Source organism: Saccopteryx bilineata, chromosome 3 (assembly GCF_036850765.1).
Source record: "Saccopteryx bilineata isolate mSacBil1 chromosome 3, mSacBil1_pri_phased_curated, whole genome shotgun sequence".
In the NCBI taxonomy this organism is placed as follows: domain Eukaryota; kingdom Metazoa; phylum Chordata; class Mammalia; order Chiroptera; family Emballonuridae; genus Saccopteryx; species Saccopteryx bilineata.
In genome coordinates this window covers 208950501-208972985 of record NC_089492.1, presented here as the reverse complement: position 1 = coordinate 208972985, position 22485 = coordinate 208950501, and the positions used below count along the sequence as shown (strand labels likewise).

Here is a 22485-nt window from a genome sequence, read left to right as displayed (position 1 = left end):
CTTTTTTTAAATTTTGAGGTTCATATTGATGCAAATAGCCATCTTTATTTTATACTTTGCATAGTATTTTATTCCGTGAACATAGCTATCTTTTGGATTATTTCATAGTTAATGGCTATGATGAGAACTCTATAGTTAACACTAAATCTTGTGTCTGTGGTTAGCCATTGTTACTATTTTTTTTTATAACTGTACTACTTTAAGGTACTTTGATAATCTCATGTTCCTTAGAAGGCAGAAGAGGTATTTTGAATGCTCCCATCGTGGCTCCAAAGAGGATAACATGTCATAGATAATACAACTAGTAGAAGGTGGCACTTGAACCCAGGAGATTTTCACTTTGACATTTTTTCTTCTCCACTTCTCTACCAAAGACTCTCCAGTTTTTTTCTTCCTGGAAACATATCTTCCTCCTAGGATCTAAGCACTGGGAAAGAAAATGGTATAGGATTTAACCATGAGGTCCAAGGCATTATTTTTTAGTGTTCTACATACTATAGACATTTTATTCATGTAAGTGAATAAAATTCTCTTGAATTTAAGTTAGAAATAATTTCCATGCAGCACTGGTATTTGTAGGTTTACTTTGGGTCCTCCTTTAAAACCAACTCTGTTTAAGGGGCACTCTGGAGAGTGTCTTAAATATTTAATTAAGTATTTGTAATTAGCTTTATAAAAACAGTATGGTTTTAGCAATCCCTAGAAGTTAAGACCTGTTCTAGAGAAAACCTAAAATTACTTGGGATCTTATAAAACTTCATGTAAATTAGACAAAAATGTGGAAAATGATCATATGCTAAATGTATAAAGACCTGAGGATACCTAGCCTGGGAAAGAGGAAATTGAGGGACATGACAGTTGACCTTAAATATTGGAGGTGTAAAAGCAGAGCACTTTTGCTTGCTCCTTTAAGGAGAAGGATGACCTAAGACTAGGATTTATAGAGAGACAGGTTTCTGCTCAATAATATAAGGAAGCTGTTTTACAATTAGAATAGTTCTAAATATGGGACATGAGACCTGATGATTTCTCAATCATTGGACACATAGTCAAAGAAAAAACTAGGTGACTACCTTTTAAGCATATTGTTCAGAGGAGTCTTTTGGAAGAGAGGTTGTTGTCTAAATGATTTTTAAAGCCCTTTCTAACTCAACCATAGATAGTTAATGCCATGAGTTAAGTGAATTCTTAACTATTACCCTCTTTCTAATATTAGTGGGAACAAATAAACCTCACTGCCTAGTTGGGCTGCTTGTGAGCATGCTTTGATACTGTATACACTGCTGTGTCCTTTGATGACATAGCTTGTATTCTATGCTCTTGGCTCCCTCTCAGGAATCATTGTTCTGGTTCCCAGTCTCTTATCTTACTGGTAACATAAATGTGTTGTTACTATTATATTGCTAAATGTAAAGATTTTTGTGTATTTTACAAAGCTTTAGGTTGTATTGTATACATTTATTTGTAGCTTAATTCAACAGGCATTTAATGACAACTTTGCTCTTGTGTCAGCCACTGTCAGGTATTAGATACAAGACATGAATAGAAAATATTCCATCTTGTAGAACTTAAAGTCTCTAACACAAACTATCAGAAACTGACAGTTGAGGAGTCATTGGGATATATGATCCTCAATTTTACATTTCTCTGGAAAAGTCAATTTTGGTTTAGTTTTCCTATGTTCCCAGGAATGTGTCAGAATTCTTTGTATCCAAAGTTTGAGAATGAAGCAGTTTTTTTACATTGTAGGTAATAAAATAGGATGACTGTGTTATTCAAAAGATATTGGCATTACCCATTTATAAAATTCTGTAGTTCACAGTCAAGTAATTGTATTCATAATATCCTTATAGGAGACTTTCATCGAAAACTTCCACGAACTCCGTCCAGTGGGACCATGTCTTCTGCAGATGATCTAGACGAGAGAGAGCCACCTTCTCCTTCAGAAGCTGGTAGTGCACTCTCTGCATGTCACTAAATCAAGTTCTCACTAAACCAGCTGAATTAATAGCACTGTATGATATTAGGAAAATAGTAGGCAGTAATTTAAAGAATTACTTTGCTATGTATTAAAAGGTGTTATAATGACTTAAATGTATCAAATACATATATCCTAGCAAATTATGTACAATTGTGGGTTGATAATATGTTAATCAAATGTTTACAAATACAAGCAGCAAAACTACTAGATCTAAAATGTATTAGCAGGGTGCTAAAATAAGCTAGATACTTTGATTTTTTTATAAACCTAATATAGTGACTTAGCTGTTAAAAGGGTTCCCATTCATGAGAAATTCTGAAAAAGCTTTTTCAAAAGAAACAGAGCAAGAAGCTAGGCAGGAAAAGTAAGCATACTTCTTGAGGACAAGGAAAGCTGTGGATGTTGGAGAATATAAAAGAGAAATCTCTTACCTTCATTACTTGAATTAGACTTATATAAATTAGTTTATATTGGAAACCTCCAGATACCTGTTTTGACATCATTTCATAAAATAACATAGAACATTTGACCTCTATATAATATAATATCCATGACCTCAATATATCACATAATTCATATAAAAATATGAGTATAATAATATTCATATATTACTAGCTAGTAATATCTATAATAATTTAAGAATAGCTTTATCCTTAATGTGGATAATGCTGATACAGTAACCTCATATAGCTAGTTTTCTTTGAAGCTTTCAAAAAGGGGCATTTTCTAAGAAGGAAATGCCACCTATGTAACCCCTATCCCTGCTCAATAAAAGGCATATCAGTATAAACTTGTTAATTCTAAAAACATTATGGTGTGCTAGTTTTGAAGTACCATATTTCCATGTATGTAGACGCACCCTTTTTCAAGAAATTTGGAGCCCTGGCTGGTTGGCTCAGCGGTAGAGCGTCGGCCTAGCGTGCGGAGGACCCGGGTTCGATTCCCGGCCAGGGCACATAGGAGAGGCGCCCATTTGCTTCTCCACCCCTCCGCCGTGCTTTCCTCTCTGTCTCTCTCTTCCCCTCCCGCAGCCAAGGCTCCATTGGAGCAAAGATGGCCCGGGCGCTGGGGATGGCTCTGTGGCCTCTGCCTCAGGCGCTAGAGTGGCTCTGGTCGCAGCATGGCGACGCCCAGGATGGGCAGAGCATCGCCCCCTGGTGGGCAGAGCATCACCCCTGGTGGGCGTGCCGGGTGGATCCCGGTCGGGCGCATGCGGGAGTCTGTCTGACTGTCTCTCCCTGTTTCCAGCTTCAGAAAAATGCAAAAAAAAAAAAAAAAACCTTAAAAAAAAAAAAAAAAAAAAAGAAATTTGGAGTCTTAAAAACTAGGTGCATCTTTTACAGTGGTTGTAGATTTTTTTTCTTACTTGCATTTTCCTCTTATTTTTGTGCTCATTGTTGAAGACAGTGATTCATCATCAGACACCGATGAGGACAAGCTAATGGATGGGAGTTTTGACAGTGATGAGGAATTGTATGAATTTTATGATGAATAAAGCTTGAGTTCAATAACTTTATGTAATTTTTTTTTTGAATTTCGAGCCCAAAATTAAGGTGTGTCTTATACATGGGGAAATACAGTATCTTACTGGTTTAGTAGTGATTTTTACTCATTGCTAAAATATTGGATAAATCTGTGCCTTATAAGAGATTTCTAAATTATATCCTTATTTTGATGTTACAGACTCAAAATAATAGCTTTTTGTAATGTATGAATGTTTTTATAGTCTAAAGATTTTTCAAAATATACTATTCTTTGGGGAAAATTTTCTGTCATCATACAATTCTTGTATACTCTTTCTACTGCAAGGACCCAATACACTTGGAACATGCAAGAAAACATTGATGTCAAAGGCTGCTCTTACTCACAAGTTTCGCAAACTGAGATCCCCCACGAAATGTAGGGATTGTGAAAGCATTATAGTATTCCAAGGTGTTGAATGTGAAGAGGTAAGATTCTGAAATTACATTAGCCCCTTAACACTTTTTGTTTTATACTTTTTTGTTATTAATTTTACTGATTAGGATCCTTTGCAAATAATTGAACCACATTGTACCGTCTAGGATTTTATATTTCATTTTGCTATTAAGTGTATTTCAAATCACCATAAGTAACATCTTTTAAATTCATCTTGTTGTGTAGCCACTCTGCCTATAGTTTGTCCAGTTGTGAAGAGTTTTAAGATGAGTTAACCAGTTTCAAATTTTCATTTTCTTAGTGTCTCCTTGTTTGTCACCGAAAGTGTTTGGAGAATTTAGTCATTATTTGTGGTCATCAAAAACTTCTGGGGAAAATACACTTATTTGGAGCAGAATTCACACAAGTTGCAAAAAAGGAACCAGATGGCATCCCTTTTATACTCAAAATATGTGCCTCAGAAATTGAAAGTCGAGCCTTGTGTCTACAAGTATGTAATAGCTCTTACAACTAAAGTTTTTAAACATAAATGCCTATGTGATTTGTTATAATGATAAGGAGGCTTTAAAGGAAAACAGTGCTTTCAATTTTTAATAGGTAATTGATTTTCAGATTTATTTGGAAAATATTATCTTACTTGACCCAAGTTTTCCCCTAAAATATTAGTAAAAATTTAGGTAAACATATTAACTATATTTAGATGTCCACATTTAGCCATTTGTACTAAAGAAGAATTTTGCAATATTTTTCCCTTAAGGGAATTTATCGTGTATGTGGAAACAAAATAAAAACTGACAAGTTGTGTCAAGCTTTGGAAAATGGAATGCACTTGGTAGACATTTCAGAATTTAGTTCTCATGACATCTGTGACGTCTTGAAATTATATCTTCGACAGGTAAAGTGATTTTTTGTTTGTTTTTTATTTGTTATTTTTTAAGTGAGAGGAAGGGAGATAGTGAGACAGACTCCTGCATGCATCCTGACTGGGATCCACCTGGCAACCCTGTTTTGGGCCAATGCTTAAATCAACTGACTTATTTTTAGTGCCTGAGACTGACACTCAGACCAACAGAGCTATCCTCAGCTCCCAGGGCCAGTGCTGGAATCAGTCGAGCCACTAGCTGTAGGAGGGGAAGATGGAGAGAAGGAGGAGAGAGCCTGGGAGAGAAGCAGATGGTCACTTCCCTTGTATGTTCTGACCGAGAATCAAACCCGAATCTATTTTCTTGATAGGAATGGAAGAGGGTGGATGGTGTAGAAGAATGTAGTATTCTAGGCTGGAAGTTATTTTTCTTCAGAATTTTGAAAGCATTTTTCTTGTTCTCTTTGAAGCCTCAGATCATTCTCATTCCTGACTCTTTGTATTTGGCCTATTTTTTCTTTCTGAAAGCTTTTCAAATCTTTTCCTCTCTGAAAATTTTACGATGATATGCTATATTAGGTATTCCATGAGCTTTGTCATTCTGGTTACTTGTCCTTTAGTTCATGGAACTTTTATTTATTTATTTTTAATATTTTAATTTGTTGATTTTAGAGAGAGAGAGAAATGTCAATTTATTCCACTTATTTATGATTTATGCATTTATTGGTTGATTCTTTTATGTGATGTGACCAGGGATCAAACCCGCAACTTTGGCATATCAGACGATGCTCTCACCAACTAAACTACTCTGCCAGGGCTGTTCCTAAGCTTTTCTTTTACCCTTATTGCAAACTGTTTCTTTTCGAAGGTCATGTTTTAATTTCTAAGAGCTCTGGTTATCTGTTTCTTTTTACAACAGTCTTATTTAATTAATGCAGTATCTTACCCTCCTGAGAATAGTCATAGCTTTTAAAAAGAAGGGTTCTTTTCTCTGTTCAGCCTTTGGCCCTATCCAATAGAAATATAATGTGGGCCCCATATATAATATTAAATTATTAAATTTTTTTGTAGTCACATACAAAGAAAAAATGGATGAAGTTAATTTTAATATTTTATTTAACATTGAAAATAAAATATCTATGCATCTAATCAATATTTAAAAATTATTAATGAAATATTTTATTTTGTTATATTACAGGGTCTTTAAAATCTGGTGTGTATTTTTTATTTAAAACACATGTCAATTTGGACCAGCCATATTTCCAGTGCTCAGTAGCCCTATGTGGCTAGTGGCCACCATTTAGACAGTATAGTTTTAGACCTTCAAATTGTTTTTTTTAAACCTATTTTTGTTTTCATGGTTGTCTGCTTAAGCTTAAATTGAAATGACTTTGAAAGCTCTTGAATACATGAAGGTTTTGAAGATTTTGAGCTTTACTGCAGTGTGTGATCTAGGTGGGCTGTCTGGGAAACACTTGGTGCATCTCTAGGTCTTTATTCTTGGGCTGGTCTGAACCCCCAGAGAAGGGTTGTTTACTGCCTAGAGGTGTGGTGCCAGACTTTGGGAGCCCATTAGGGTAAGAAGACTCAGGATCTCTGCATTTAGCGTGCATGCAGTCACCAAATCCTAATTTTAGATAGTTGCTCACCTGTTTCTTATATTTGGCATTACCTATCCAGAGAACCCTCCAGAGTTTTGTGGACATAAGGATCTAGAGATCTAATGCTCCTTCAGAATTAGAAAGTCTCATGCTGACAGTCCCTGAGTCTCCAGTAAACCATGGTGGACCATGGTGGATCAGTTTGGGATTGCAGTTTTCTCAGGCCTGCTAAGTCAGCACTTGTTCATTGGCTCTTCAGCTTGTGAAATGTTGCTTTTGGCTCCATTCATTACTGTTCTCTCACTCAGTTCTGTGGGCCCAACTGTATTTCAGTGAGGTTGTAGAGGAAAAGAAACTAGGTACAAATGTTGGCCCAGGAAACTATTGATATCTGCCATGTTAGCCCAGGAAACTATTGATATCTGTGTAATCACATTTTACAGGATTCTCAGAGAAATGGAAGCATGTTACTTTTGAATGACTATAACTCTCAATCATACTTTATTTCTTCCAGCCAATCAGGGAAAGAGAATGAATGGGGTCCAATACTATCAGCCTTCATTCTGTCTTAGGAATACTATGGGACCAAGACTTTAGTGTGGGAAGCCATACTCAAATCTACAGTATTAGAGAGTAGCCTTCATTTTATTCATATACCCTGTGGGAAACCTGAAACTCCAAGAGGTAAAGTTACCTAGTCTTCAGATCCCACAGTGGTGGAATTAGAAATGAATCTCAAAGCCTCTCCTCACCATAGATAGTATAGAACATCAGCTAAGCAGAAATACATGGAGCATTTTTCATCACTGACTAGTAGAAATATTGAAATGTTATGTCAGTAGACAGATCAAGGTGGCATATTCCCTTTGATAGTTTGAGAGAGGAACTACTTCTGTTGACCTACTTACGGCAATTCAATTTGTATTTAAAAATTAAGTAATGTGTTGACAGTTTCTTTCTTGTAAGTCATACTATCTTAAACTGATCCTCAGTCTGATTTAAGTAAAACACAAAGACCCTATGGCATTTTCTCTGTTTCCGCATAACAGTAAAACTCAGAGTATAAGCTTTTTCTAATTAACTTGACTTATTTTGTGTATCATCCTGGGTTTATTTCAATAAAACAGTTGAAGATAATGCTTTGAGGCAGTAATTTAGAGTTTTACTGATTATTAGTTAACTCATTTTTTTTTTTTTTTTTTTTTTTTCATTTTTCTGAAGCTGGAAACAGGGAGAGACAGTCAGACAGACTCCCGCATGCGCCCGACCGGGATCCACCCGGCACGCCCACCAGGGGCGGTGCTCTGCCCCCCAGGGGGCGATGCTCTGCCCATCCTGGGCGTCGCCATATTGCGACCAGAGCCACTCTAGCGCCTGAGGCAGAGGCCACAGAGCCATCCCCAGCGCCCGGGCCATCTTTGCTCCAATGGAGCCTTGGCTGCAGGAGGGGAAGAGAGAGACAGAGAGGAAAGCGCGGTGGAGGGGTGGAGAAGCAAATGGGCGCTTCTCCTATGTGCCCTGGCCGGGAATCGAACCCGGGTCCTCCGCACGCTAGTTAACTCATTTTTAATAAAGATATGATTTATGGTGATTGTGTCGGATTTACTTTATAGATTACATCTGTAGCAATTATATGTGAATTTCTACATGTGCATATTGACCTGAAGTCTTGTTCATCTAAAGGGACATGTTAAAACATTCAGTAGCTGTTCAGTAGATTATTAACAGTGGGGGAAAGCACTGAATGACATTCTAATGTAATTTTATTTCTTTAGCTCCCAGAACCATTTATTTTATTCCGATTGTACAAGGAATTTATAGACCTTGCAAAAGAGATCCAACATGTAAATGAAGAACAAGAGACAAAAAAGGACAATCTTGAGGACAAAAAATGGTCAACTACATGTATAGAAATAAACAGAATTCTTCTAAAAAGCAAAGACCTTCTAAGACAATTGCCACCATCAAATTTTAACAGTCTTCATTACCTCATAGTACATCTTAAGCGGTAAGAACTTTGCATAAGAAAAGTGTCCAGTAATGGATGGATAATTAATTAGTGTTTATTTTTAATTGTGGTAAAATGCACATAATGCACATGTACCATCTTAATCATTTATTTTTTTTTTTTACAGCGACAGAGAGTCAGAGAGAGGGATAGACAGGGACAGACAGACAGGAACGGAGAGAGATGAGAAGCATCAATCATTAGTTTTTCGTTGCAACACGTTAGTTGTTCATTGATTGCTTTCTCATATGTTCCTTGACCGTGGGCCTTCAGCAGACCGAGTAACCCCTTGCTTGAGCCAGTGACCTTGGGCTCAAGCTGGTGAGCTTTTGCTCAAACCAGATGAGCCTGCAGTCAAGCTGGCGACCTCGGGGTCTTGAACCTGGGTCCTCCACATCCCAGCCCAATGCTCTATCCACTGCGTCACCGCCTGGTCAGGCGCATCTTAATCATTTTTAAGTGTACAGTTCAATACTATTAAGTGCATTTCTATTGTACTATTTTTTATTTAAATGAACATTTCATTTCTAATACATGTCAGGGAAAGGGAGATAATGAATGTATTCACATATGCAGCTGTCTTTCCCTCAGATGCCACCTATGTGCCAGGCTCTGCTGGGGACACAAGAATGAAAACATAAGGCTGCTGTCATCTATTGTGCTTGTCAGCTTGGGAGACAGATCTGCAGAAAAGTGCAGTGCAGCATCCTTCATGTTGTACTGGAGCTGCACACAGCATGGGAAGGAAGGGGCCCGGGCATGGGAGTCCTGGACCAGAGAAAGCAGCCATGAGCCAGACTGGAAGTGGTTTAGTGGCAGAGAATGTGCAGAGGAGCATTCCTGGAAGAGGGTAACAGACACAGAGACAAGAGATCATTCTGCATTTGGGAAGTGTTTGATTAGGCTAGCTAGGATAAAACAAGCAGTGGTAGCAGTGAGCTAGGCAGAGCCTGGTAAGGAGAATCTTCCATACCTGGAAGATGAGTTAAATGTCTTCCTCTGTACCCCTGAAGTACTTTGAACGAGGAATTTGGCATGCTCAGATTTGCCTGTAGGAAGTGGAACCAGCTGCAGCCCGTTTTTCCTACACCCTTCCCTATCCGTAGTTTACTACCATCCAGGAAATTTAACAGGCAGATCTCATACTGCTTTATGTGTTCTACTCTGCAGGGTTGTTGATCACGCTGAAGAAAACAAGATGAACTCCAAAAACTTGGGGGTGATATTTGGACCAAGTCTCATCAGGCCAAGGCCCACAACTGCTCCAATAACCATCTCCTCTCTCGCTGAATACTCAAATCAGGCGCGGTTGGTAGAATTCCTCATTACCTATTCCCAGAAGATCTTTGACGGGTCCCTGCAGCCACAAGATATAGTTGTCTGTAGTACAGGTGGTGTTGCACCTCAGGCAGATCAGGGCTGTCTCCTGAAGCCTCTGTTATCACCAGAAGAGAGAGACCCAGAACATTTCATGAAGTCACTGTTTTTCTCCTCAAAGGAAGTGAGTTTTGACCTTTATAGAATTGTGTGGGAAATTTGTAATGTTTATGTTAAGTCAAAAATCTTTGAACTGTTTATTGTGAGATGTGTTTTGCTTCTTCAAGTTTAAAATTTCTCTCCCATCAACAGGATATCCGTACTGCAGACAGTGAAAGCAAGATTCTTGAACCAACTGTATCATTTGAGGAATCAGAACAAAGACAGAATACATTAGAAAAATGTGATGCATGTCTCATTGGTGAGTGGCTATGTAAAATACTTATTTGCTGCCTTAAAACTATGTCAGTAAGCCATGATTAAAAGCCAAGGTGAGTGGGGTTGAGAGGTCAGTCAGAGAAAAAAGTTGCTTTAAGTCAGTGGATCTTGCTTTGCCGTTATTGTCTGTTAGTGTACCTCACATTTAAATGTATATCATTCTTCATAATAGTCTTTCTTATAAAAAACTATCTTGGATTTCATGATGTTTTGTGCTCTTTCTGAACTTTCTATTTTTTTAATTTTTTGCCATCAATTATAGTCATGATAGAAATGTGCTGAATCGTATCATAGTTCATCAGCATCTCTGTTATGTTGTGTATTGGTCTAACTGCTCATAAGAAGTCAACTAGACTCCATTTTTAAAATTTAGATGCCTAAAATTCCTAATTTTTTTTTCAAATGCTTTACCTGTCACCTGGCCTTTTAACACATTAAGCACACATATGTGGATATATTTTATTTCCTTGATTGCAGCCATTTTATTCATTTTATGATAATTTTAGTTGCAGTGATTGATAACTATCAAGCTAGTGGAAATGTCTCCATTTATTACTATATTTGATACATTACTATAAATCCCCAGTTTTAAAAGTTCAACCATATGTGTTAAATTTTATGTCTGATCAAACAGTAGTGAGAAGCCTGACTGGGTCTGAAGTGTAGGGGAGGTAACATTCATTAAGTACCTGCCTACACTGTGCTAAGTGCTGTGCTTATTGTTTGAGTCCAGTTATCTGATGTGATCTTCATAACAGTGCTATAAAGTAGAAAGTATGAACCCCATTCAACCACAGCCTGATAGTGTGAGAGAGGTGAAACCGTGCCAAAGGTCCTGACCCTCAAAAATTGTTCAGCTTGTATTTGAACCTATGTGCTTATTTGACTATTCCATGATCTAGGACGCCCAATTAAAATAGTTATAATAGATGTCATTTGTGAATTTTTATTGTATACTGGATCATTCTAAGCATTTTATAATTAGATCATTAGGCCACATGTCACCATAGATACAGTTATGATTCTCTCTGACAGGTGAAGACACTGAGGGACAGTGAGATTGCCTTGCCTAGTACGTAAGCAGTAGAGCTGAGCGTCTGACTTCAGAGTCTGCATTCCTATCCACTAGGCTATAAGTTTTTCCCTAGAATTTCAGATACTTTGGTGGGTGTCTACAGCCCGACAACAGTGTCTCAAGTCCCTCAGAGTGATCTGTAAGGGTGCTGATGGGAAACAGCAATGTTGCTTTGGAGCTTGGGGAAGAGAGGGCAGCAGCCTCAGGTAAGAAGGAAGGTCAGTGATTTCGATGAGCTCCTGTCAGCAGACCACTGCCCAAAAGAGGAGTCTGAGCAGGGGGCTTAAATTTTCCAGAAATTGAAATACTTTAGGGGAGATGCAGCAAAAAAAGGCTTAAGAACAAACACATGGCCCATGGGTCCAAACGATAGGAAAGAGAAGAAAGCAAGGCTGGGGGTAAACAGTAAATGGAGTGAAGGACATTTTTTCTTCAAGTAAAACCGTTGAACATTAATTAAATAGGGTGACTGTTACAGTCCCTTGATTAATTGATCAGACTGAAAGACATCTAAGGCATTTCATATAATATGCTCACACTGGGGGATTGAGTATAACTGAGAAACAGATTTGAGAGTTGGCAAAAGCATTGGCGTTCAGGGCACACCCATATTTGTCTGGCCTATAAATTGATGTAGCTTTTCAGAGGTGAATTTACCCATGTCTGCCTGTTCAAATTATGACACTCCTTTGACCCAGCAGTTACTTGTTTGTTCATGCATAGCACATAAAAAAAAGTACTTCAGCAAATGTTGGGATTTTTTAACCAGCAGTGAATTTTGTAGCTATTTATTATATTGATTTAAGCAAACATGAAATTCTCACATTTTTATTCAGAATCCACCTTTAAGTTCCTCTGCATAAAAAACCGAAAATAACTTGGGAAGAATATCTAAGACCCTTATTTTGAGAGCATGTTCCACTATAACTCATTCAGACTCTCTTGTTAACCAGGTGCCAGGAAGTTTGACTTTTAAATAAATCTGTTCCTTTTTCAGACAACAAAGTGCGTTTGCTTGTTGACCCAGAGCTTGAATCAGCATCACAAAAGATGGAAGATGTTTGCAGGACCTCCAGGCTGGTCCCTCTGAAACCCGACAGGGAAGCAAACAGTGTTGTTGAGAGGTATACTCCAAGGACCAAGATTAGACCTCTAAGTTTGCCTGTCGATAGACTGCTTCTTGCAACTCCTCCTCATGAGAGAAATGGCAGAATTATGGGAAATGTAAATTCAGACAAGTTTTGCAAGAATCCTACCTTTGAAGGAATTAGTAGAAAAGACACCCCTACTCTTCGTTGCAAATTTGATGGCTTTGACCAGCAAACTCTACAGAAAACCAGGGAGAAACAGTATGATCAAAATGACCTTCATGCAAAGACTGCAATGATTGTGCCCATTGCACTCCAGGAAGGAGGAGTGGTGACGAGCATCAGGACTGGTGGGGACCATGCAGACAGTGCCACCCAGCCCAGCAAGCCATATGCAGACTCAGTCAGGTCAGCAAGACAAGTGTCAGAGAGACGGTCCTCTGACTCATGCCCTCCTGCTTCTGCCCGAGCGCCCAGGACCCTGCAGCCCCAGCACTGGACAACATTTTATAAACCACGTGCTCCCGCTGGTGGTGTGAGAGGGAGTGAGGAGAGACCGGCGGCATCCTCCCCAGCAACGCCCCCTGGCACCACTCACACTTCTGGGGGGCACGTGCTGAAATCAGTTCCAGACTCAGAAAATGCACCAGCTTGTCCCGTGCAGCCGACCAGTAAGTCTAAAGAGAACTCTGAGGAGCACAACTTGCCCGAAGTGCATTTAGCGTGTCAGAGACCAAGGCTTAAACGAATGCAACAATTTGAAGACCTTGAAGATGAAACCCCACAGTTCGTGTAGGGTTGTCAAAATTCAACTTTTCTTTTTTAGTTGTTTGTTTTGTGAAAAGGTTTTTGACAGGGCCCAGTTTGTATAGGATTGCCAAATTGTCGATTTTCCTTTTTTGTCACTGTATTGTATTACCTGTGTTGGTTGTGTTGAATGTGTTTTGATAGGGCCACATCTGTGTCTCACTGGACTTATCTGTATTTTTGAAGTTGTGAATAGGTAGACTCATATTTTTAAAGTTTAGTTTATTTTCCCCATAAAATGGTCCATTTAAATGCATCCCTAATATATGATATAGTTCTCAACTAATAGCTGCAATTGGAAAAATCAGCTTTATTTTTTTTTAAATGAAACTATGTGCTTATTTATAAAAGGAATGTTTCTGAATGCAAGTGCCTGAAAGATCTTTGTTTAGTATGATTGTTTTTTTTAACACAATTTTATAGTGCATCTTTGACCATTGTGCTTTTACGGTGTGTATATAACCTTTTATTTTTCAATTGGCAATTAACTTTTAAATATTTAGGTAATAGCCAAAAGGCTTGTAAATCTGTATTTAATTGCATTTCAATTAATTGTGAGATTTGCAAACGGTAGTCGGTTGAATTGTACAAAGAAAATGCACTTAAACCTGTTTCTAAATTATACAGTGCAGTTATGTCTTATTTGGCTTTAGATGATTTTAATACATTTAATAGTTTTTTACCTTTTGGCTTTGTTCTGCATAAACTTTTGTTGTTCAACAGTTCTGAACCTTTTGGTATTTTATATAATGGTCCAAAAAATGTTTTAAAATTTAATGCATTTCCTCTTGATATTGTCTGGGTTTAAAAAAACATTTCTTTTTTGTGAAATGTTTTTACTTATGAATAATTTTATGTACTTCTACCTGGACTTTTAACCATTGACAATGTATGTTTCATCTGAATCGTACAAAGATTTATTGAAGTTGATTCTACGTATAGTTTAATAAGCTTCACTGTTTGGAATTTGAGAAGAGGTATAGATGATTGGATATATTTTATGTATACAATTCCCAATTTTTAGAACTAGTGCAGTTCTGATATTTTCTGGGTTTCGTCATTTTGCCTAAAATAGGATATAAAAGGGACAAGAAAATAAAATTGCCTCTTTTTGTATGTGTGAATCCTATTTGTAGTAAATACTTTTGTATGACCATATTATACTTTATAAAGTGTATGTGTGTGTGTGTGTGAGAGAGAGAGAGAGAGAGAGTGTGTGTGTGTAAGTAACAGGTTAATATATATTAACCTGTTAAATTATTTCAAGTTGTTAGGCTTCTTTGAAACTGTTGCCTCTTAAGTGGTGAAACTTTAAGGTTTATTAACTATTGGCTTAATGGTCAACACTTGGGTTCATATATTCCTTCACTTATTACAATGTGGAATCCATTTTATGGGAAGTCATTATATAGTTTTATATAAGGTCTACCGGAAAGTTCTGTCCATTTTTGGAATAAAACAAAATACAAATTTTTTTTACCATCAATAAACTTTATTAAATAATATAATTGCCATTATTATTAATGATTTCTTGCCAGCGTGAGGGCAATTTGTATATCCCATTTTTGAAAAATGTTTTATCTTTTGATGCGAAAAATTGAACCAGTGCTTGTTTGATATCTTCTTCATTTTTGAATTTTTTTGCCCTTCAAAAAATTTTGTAAGGACAAAAACAAGTGATAGTCGGAGGGTGCTAAGTCCGGGGAATATGGTGGATGCGACAGACATGCTTCTGTAGCATTTCTTCCTTGTTGAAATTTGTAAAAATTACAGTGGCGTAAATGAACTTTATCAGTAGCCATGGGTACACTATCGCTTCACACATAAGACTAACGTGAATCAACTTTGTTTTAGTTAATTTGCTACGTCAGTATGTATACATTAAGTGATAAAAATAGGCACACATGCACCAAATAAATGTGCTTACGTGTCGAAACTTGTTGTGATAGAAACGGACAGAACTTTCCGGTAGACCTTATATAACAAACCCTTTTGTGCTGGACCTTGCTTTTTTGTCCTCATTGTACAAAATATAAAAGAATTGTATTCCTGCAAAAACCTAAAAAGAAAATAAGATCCAATAGTTACTGTGCAATGAACTATTAAATTTCTACATAGATTATTTCAAGTTTACAGTGGCCTATACTGGGTAGGAAAGTATTTTATTATTTCTGGGTTGTAGGTAAGGAAACGAAGGCTTAGTTAAATGATGTGCTCTAGGTGCCACAGGTGTAACAGTTGGGGTCAAGTCTCAAGCACAGGTCTGTCAGATTTGGATGGTTAGTGTTCTTATGGCTGTGGAATTACTAAGGAACAGTATCAAGTAAGTTTAACAACAGAAAATTCACCTTTTGGTGGCATTAAGTACAGTCACATTGTTCTATAATCATGACCACCTTCAATCTCTAGAATATTCTTATACCATTCTAAAAAATGTACTCCTCCCTTCCCCTTTTTTGAGAGAGAGACAGGAAGGGAGAGAAATGAGAAGCATCAGCTCATAGTTGCATCACTTCAGTTGTTCATTGATTGCTTCTTATGCCTGCCTTGACTGGAAGGCTCAAGCCAAGCCAGTGACCCCTTGCTTAAGACAGTGACCTTTGGGCTCAAGTTAGTGACCATGGGATTATGTCTATGAGCCCACACTCAAGCGGACAACCTTGGGGTTCCGAACTTGGGTCCTCAGCATCCCAGGTCGATGCTTTATCCACTGGGCCGCCACCTGGTCAGGCTACTTTTACTTTTTTAATATTTAGAGAGAGAAGCATGGATTTGTTCTACCCATTCATTCATGCACTCATTGGTTGACTCCTATATGTGCCCTGACCAAGGATTGAACTCACAACCTTGGTACATCGGGATGATGCTCCAACCAACAAGCTACCTGGCCAGGGTTTAGAAAATGTACTTTTAAAACTCCAGTTCTTTTTTTTACTATATTAAGGAAACCCAGTGAAAGAATATATAATCAGGTTGCCTCTTTGTTTTCCCATCACACTGTTAAACCTTATAAGCAAGAGTTCCATTTTGGGTATTTTTTTTTTTTTTTTTGCCTTTAGAGCTGTTTTGCATCTTGTCCCGCTTAAGCTATTAGTCTCTAGATTCTTTTTAGTTTCCTGGGGCATTAAACAAGTGTCTCCTGAGATGTTGCTATTTCTAGAGTACCCACAGTGTACACTGTGCCCTGATAGCAGCATGGCGACATTCACCAGGAAGTTGTTTATGGCACAGGGGAAAATGTGAGCCAGAGGAAAGGGCAACCAGGAGTCCCTTTAGAGTTGCCAGACCACCAGCAAGCTTTATGGAAAGTGTATTGTTCAGTTTCCAAGAAGTCGTTTGTGAAGGGTTGATAGTAACTCCTAGATAGACTTGTTTCACATGCTGAGAACTTAATTAAAATTTATGAGTATTTATAGTTACTTAGAGTGCACCTCAGAAAATGTATTTCTTTTAATACAGAGATGAAGCTATCCCTGTAAGAGACTTGTTGCCTAGAGATCTCAGAAGCAAATCATACCTCACTTCCTTGAGTGATTTAATACAAAGACGGTACTGTGGTTATACTACCCCAAGTAACGTTCTTTTCTTTTTTCTTTTTAAAATTTATTTAGTGAGAGGAGGGGAAACAGAGACAGACTCCCACATGTACCCCAACCGTGACCCACCTGGCAAGCCCACAAGGGGGTGATACTTTGCCCATCTGGGGCCCTTGCTCCATTGCAGCCAGGGCCATTTTTTAGTGCGTGAGGCAGAGGCCATGGAGCCATGCTCAGTGCCCAGGGCCATCGTGCTCCAATCAAGCCATGGCTGCAGGAGGAGAGAAGGAGAGAAAAAAGCGAGAGGAGGATGGGTGGAGAAGCAGATGGGTGCTTCTCCTGTGTGCCCTGGTGGGGAATCAAACCTGGAACGTCCACATGCCAGGTAGGCACTCTACCACTGAGCCAACTGGCCAGGGCCAATGTTTTACTAACAGTATTTGTACAAGTATAAAAATTTCTTTAAATGGCAAGAGTTTATTTTTATGACGAGTTATAGTCAACATAATTCTTTTGAGTTTTTCTTTCCCTAGAGGTAGGAAATTGTTTTGATGTGTAGGTATGATTATAAATGTAGACAAATCAGTAACTACAGTTACAGTAATCTATAATTTAGCAAAGCTGCTACATTCACGATAAATATGGGAAAGTTGGCTGTATTTCTGTATATCACCAACTAACAACATGAAAGTTTTTGAATCTCTTAAACAATAGCATAAACATTTGATATAAGACTAAATCTGACAAAATATATAAAAATCTTCATGGAGAAATGTTTAGACTATATCAACAGCCTGACCAGGCGGTGGCACAGTGGATAGAGCATCGGACTGGGATGCGGAAGACCCAGATTCTAGACCCTGAGGTCGCTAGCTTTAGCGTGGACTCATCTGGTTTGAGCAAAGCTCACCAGCTTGGACCCAAGGTCGCTGGCTTGAGCAAGGGGTTACTCAGTCTGCTGTAACCCCATGGTCAAGGCACATATGAGAAAGCAATCAATGAACAACTAAGGTGTTGCAACAAAAAACTGATGATGGATGCTTCTCATCTCCATTCCTCTGTCCCTATCTATCCCTCTCTCTGACTCTCTCTCTGTCTCTGTAAAAAAACCCAAAACTATATCAACAAGCACTTAAGATCTATGTACATGGATTGGAAGATTCACATAATAGTAAAGATGTTCATTTACCTTATATTTATTTATTTCAATGTAATCCCATCCAATATAATCTTTGAACCATTTGAAAGTAAGTTGTAGGCATGTTGCTCCATTACCCTTAAATACTTTAGTGAAATTTTAAGATAAGAATACTCCTACATAACCATATCATAGTATGACCATTAAAGTACAGGAGCTTAATTTTGGCATATGACATCTAACCCAAAAACTGCATTCAAATTTGCTAATTATCCTGATAATGTTTGTCTTTGCACCAGCATCCTAGTCTAGAGTCATACAGTGAATTTAGATGTCCTCTTGTCTCCTTCAATCTGGTCCAGCTTTATAGTCTTTCATGATCTTGACACTCTTAAAGGGTATGGGCCAGGTCTTTTATAAAATATTCCTTGGTTTTGGCTTATCTAATATTTCCTCTTGATTAGATTCGGAATATACATTTTTATCAGAAATGCCACAGAAATGATGTATTCTCACTGTATCCTACCATGAAGCACACACACATTATCAAATTGTCCCATTCCTGGTAATGCTAACTTTGATCATTTGGTTAGGATAGTATTTATCATGTTTATTATCAAATTTTCACCAGTTAGTTTGAGCCCATTAGCACTTCTTGTTTGAATCAATTATTACTATTCTGGTTGCCAAATGTTTCCTAGTGCTTTGATTGATATACTACTGTAAGAGCAGTCCTTCCTCCATTTGTTCTTTTGTTTATTCATTTATATGACTATGGACTCATAGATTTCTACTTTATTCAGTAAGTTACACTATATTACTGTCATTTATTTTGATACTGAACCATTGCCAGATTGGTCCATGGGTATCTCTTCAAGCTCACATCTGTGTCCGTTTAACTTTTTGAGCTTATTTTCTGACACATGAAGGTATTCCAAGTTTATCTTTTTCCTGCCCCAGCCATTTTTCCAAGGAGTCCTGGCTCCTTTAAAAGGAAAATAGTATATGGAAAACAAGGGCTGCTCGTTGCTACTGGAAGTCATTGGTTTTAAGCCCTGTTGGTGGACAGATCAAAGAAATGCATGTGTGTATACACACACTGGCATACATATATATTTTGGTATATATCCAGTGGTGGGATTCAAATAATTTAAACAGTTCTCTGCCCTAATGACTGTTTTAAGTATATAAAAAAGATATACTGAAAGGTAGTTTATTATTTCATGCACTTAATACTGAAATAACAATAAAAGAGGTACACAAAACTATATTGTAAGAAACTTTTAAAATATTAATGAAAATATATTAAATAATATCTGACAAAAACCAATAATCATTTAAAATATTTCCAATGAAAGCCTGTCACCCCCTGGTTTGTTAGCATTTTTGTTCTACGTTATATGTTTGTTTACTGAAATAACAAATACAAAGGGATCAAAATGTAATATTTCATAAAAAGGTATAATGAGTGTTATGAAATGAATAAATAAATATTTTAAGCATAATTCCATCACATTTTTTTCACCTGTTGACAGAATGAACATGACTACAGCACTTAAGAGTACGCTGTTGCAGAGATGAACATTAAAAAAGAGTAAGGAAGGTAAATTTGTGATTTCCACATTGGGCAGCTGCCCAGGTGCCCACCTTAGAAAGAACCGTGATTACAAGTACCATTTTAACAACCAGTTTGCCGAATTCAACAAAAAATTAGGTATCAGTTTTGCTGGACCGGCGCGAACTGACTGAATCCCACCAGTGCATCTACCTATATATGAAAACCTTGAGTTCACATTGATATATTCAATTCTAGTTCAGTACTTCAGGGTTTAATCTAGACTGTACCTATTTGTAACTTTTCTCTCACAGTGAGAAATCTGGCTCCCATTATACCAAGTATATTATTTACTTACTCTTCCTTAATGTTTCAACTTCCCAACAGTGCCAGCTGCTGTGCTGGCTCACCTAGCCCCAATTATGCCAAGTAACTCCTTAACTATTGTTATACTGGACCTCACCACACTGATCACTGATGTGCCAGTTGAAAGCCTATCAACAAGGAAGAGGCCTGCTGAATCCTTGACCCCAGCAGTGTCAGTCCTGACCATACCATTGAATCCTAGGCCCTGATCATCTGACTGAATCCTCTACCCCACCAGGAAAGGAGGGAAGGGATAAATTCATGATCTTTTAACTATAAGCATCTATTAAATGTGTTCATTGATGTTTGGGAAAGTTTTTAAATGAATGGTTGTATGTATTTATAAGAAATGTTTAAATATAGGCAAATACATGAAATTTATAGAAAGTTTATATGACTTTCCCTTTTTTTGACTCAGCCCTAATACTTACAAATAATGCTTAAATAGTATTAGTACTTCCTATAATAACTAAACTGTATTACATATGCTGTTTTTTTAATGTCTTTGCAATCAACCAGTTTAATTACTCTGCATATATGAAACTAGAAAGCCCGGCGGTCATACGAAATGACTGCTGTTCTAGTTATTATAAATTGTAATTAAAATGATTTGTGCAAAGGTGTCTGCTAATTCAAACTGAATTACCCGGGGCAGGCGGCGAGGATGCCCCTTTGCTTACTGCCCCACGGGGTTTCCCCCTTCTACTTGCTTAATTGCTTAAAGTAGAGTGCAGTGAAGGAAACCACTGGTGGTACATTTCTTAAGAGCCACCGCTAGCTCAATAAATAAAGGTGATTTAAATAATAAAATGTTAATTCACATGTCAAAGATCTTGTTGTACACAACATTTCTTGTGTAGATCTTTCCATCATTTTTAAGCTCGCCTTGCAGAGGACCATCAATTATTTTTAATTTTACGTCCGTTCTTTCATGAACTCTTTAACGGGCAACATAAAGTTGACCGTGTCCAAATGCAGGCTCAGGTAAAAAAATGCCAACACGCTTAAGCGTTTGCCCTGAGACTTATTGATGGTCATAACAAAGGCAAGTTTTACAGGAAATTGTCTACGTCTCAATTGAAACGGCAACCCTGTTTGAGATGGAGCCAAATCAGTTCTTGGAATGACATATATTTCACCTTTAGAGGAGCCAGTCAAAGACTTAGCTATTATGACATTACTTTTCAATTGGAGAACCTCTAGTCTTGTACCATTGCAAAGACCCCTTCTGGTGTTAAGATTTCTTAATAGCATAATAATTGCTCCAATCTTTAACCTCAATTTGTGAGGTGGCATGCCAGAAGGTGGGACTATTTGAATGCTGTGGCAACTTCACCCCATTGGCTAGTACAGTTACGCAAGCAACCAATAAGCTATCGGCAACAAACAGACACTTAAGCCGCATATAATAAAGATTAGCATACTTTTCAGGAAATAGAGTAAAAGAGACTAATTGTCCATATTTCTGAGTGACATGTTCAATATGGGTTTCTTGTTGGCTTTTAAGTAAACATAAATAACAGCCATACATTACATAAAAAACCTGTCTCAGGTTTCTGAATGTGGTCCTGCCCACTCCTTACAGGATATAGTAAATTTCCTTATCGTGTTGAAAGAATTGAAAAGATGGTATAACAGTGTACCCAGTTAGCTTATAAAAGTCAAGGCATAGACCGAGTATGGTTAGACTTATTTACAATTTCAGGTACAGCCTGGCATATAACAGTTACTGTTCTCGAAGTTAATTACATCTCATTTCATTTTACATCAGAAATTTGCTTTCTGAGGTCCACTTCCAATGAAATAAAAATTTTCCTATATCCAACTATTTTTTTCAAATTATGAGAATCCATCGAGTCAGTTGCCAGTCAAATCAGAGTATGTTGTGATTCAACATAGGAGACAGCCATGAATCTATGAATTCTACATCTACAAGTGCAGATACATATTTAATAAATCAGATTGAGAGTTTTATTTTTTGTTTTAAATCATAAATGCAGAAGTGTATAAATGTGTATGTATCATTTAAAAATAATTATAAAATGAGCTCCCATTTGTCCTCAAATGTCTTAATAGAATGTTGTCTGACCTGTGTGGCGCAGTGGATCAAGTGTCAACTTGGAATGCTGAGGTCCCCAGTTTGGGACCCCAGACCTGCACAGTCAAGGCACATACAAGAAGCAACTTTGAGTTGATGCTTACTGATCTTCCTTCCTTCCTTTTTTTTCTCATCTCTCTAAAAATCAAATAAAATCTTGGAAGCCTTACCTGTTATGGTGCAGTGGATAAAGCATTGACTTGGAACGCTGAGGTCGCCTGTTCAAAATCCTGGTCAAGACACGTATGGGAGTTGATGCTTCCTGCTTCTCCCCGCTTTCTCTCTCTCTCTCTCTCTCTCTCTAAAGTGAATGAATAAAAAAATTATTTTAATATCAAAACTTTAAAAATAAAATCTTGGAAATATAAAAGAATGTTAAGTCACCAGAACACCCCTCCCTGGTCACATGCCTCTTGCCCCACCAGCTATAACCACTATTTTGAAATTTATAGTATCATTTCTTGGCTTTTTAAAAAAAATTTGCTACCTATATTATTTAATATTGCCTGTTTTTTTGAACATTTTGCAAGTGAAATCATTGTTTGATTCTTTTATGGCTTGTTTCTTACATTCATATTTTTGAGATTAATCCATGTAGATGTTTACAGCTGCTAACATATTTTTCCTTTTTTTAAAACTACTGTGAAGTATACCTGTGGTAAATAGTCTACAATTTGTTACTCATCCCACTATTGATA

General features: G+C 37.4%; 1 protein-coding gene across 4 annotated transcripts in view; it reads left to right on the top strand.

Annotated features, from left to right (window-relative positions):
- ARHGAP29 (Rho GTPase activating protein 29) overlaps positions 1–14210 on the top strand; it is an 83148-nt gene extending 68938 nt beyond the window's left edge. For all 4 annotated transcript variants that reach the window (XM_066268712.1, XM_066268710.1, XM_066268711.1 and 1 more), the window contains 8 exons: positions 1854–1952; positions 3791–3930; positions 4200–4388; positions 4656–4793; positions 8137–8369; positions 9540–9870; positions 9999–10107; positions 12197–14210. In XM_066268712.1, coding sequence (XP_066124809.1) covers positions 1854–1952; positions 3791–3930; positions 4200–4388; positions 4656–4793; positions 8137–8369; positions 9540–9870; positions 9999–10107; positions 12197–13083 — 2126 coding nt within the window. In that variant the 3' untranslated portion in view covers positions 13084–14210. The remainder of the gene's footprint in view (positions 1–1853; positions 1953–3790; positions 3931–4199; positions 4389–4655; positions 4794–8136; positions 8370–9539; positions 9871–9998; positions 10108–12196) is intronic.
- The last annotated feature ends 8275 nt before the right edge of the window (positions 14211–22485 follow it).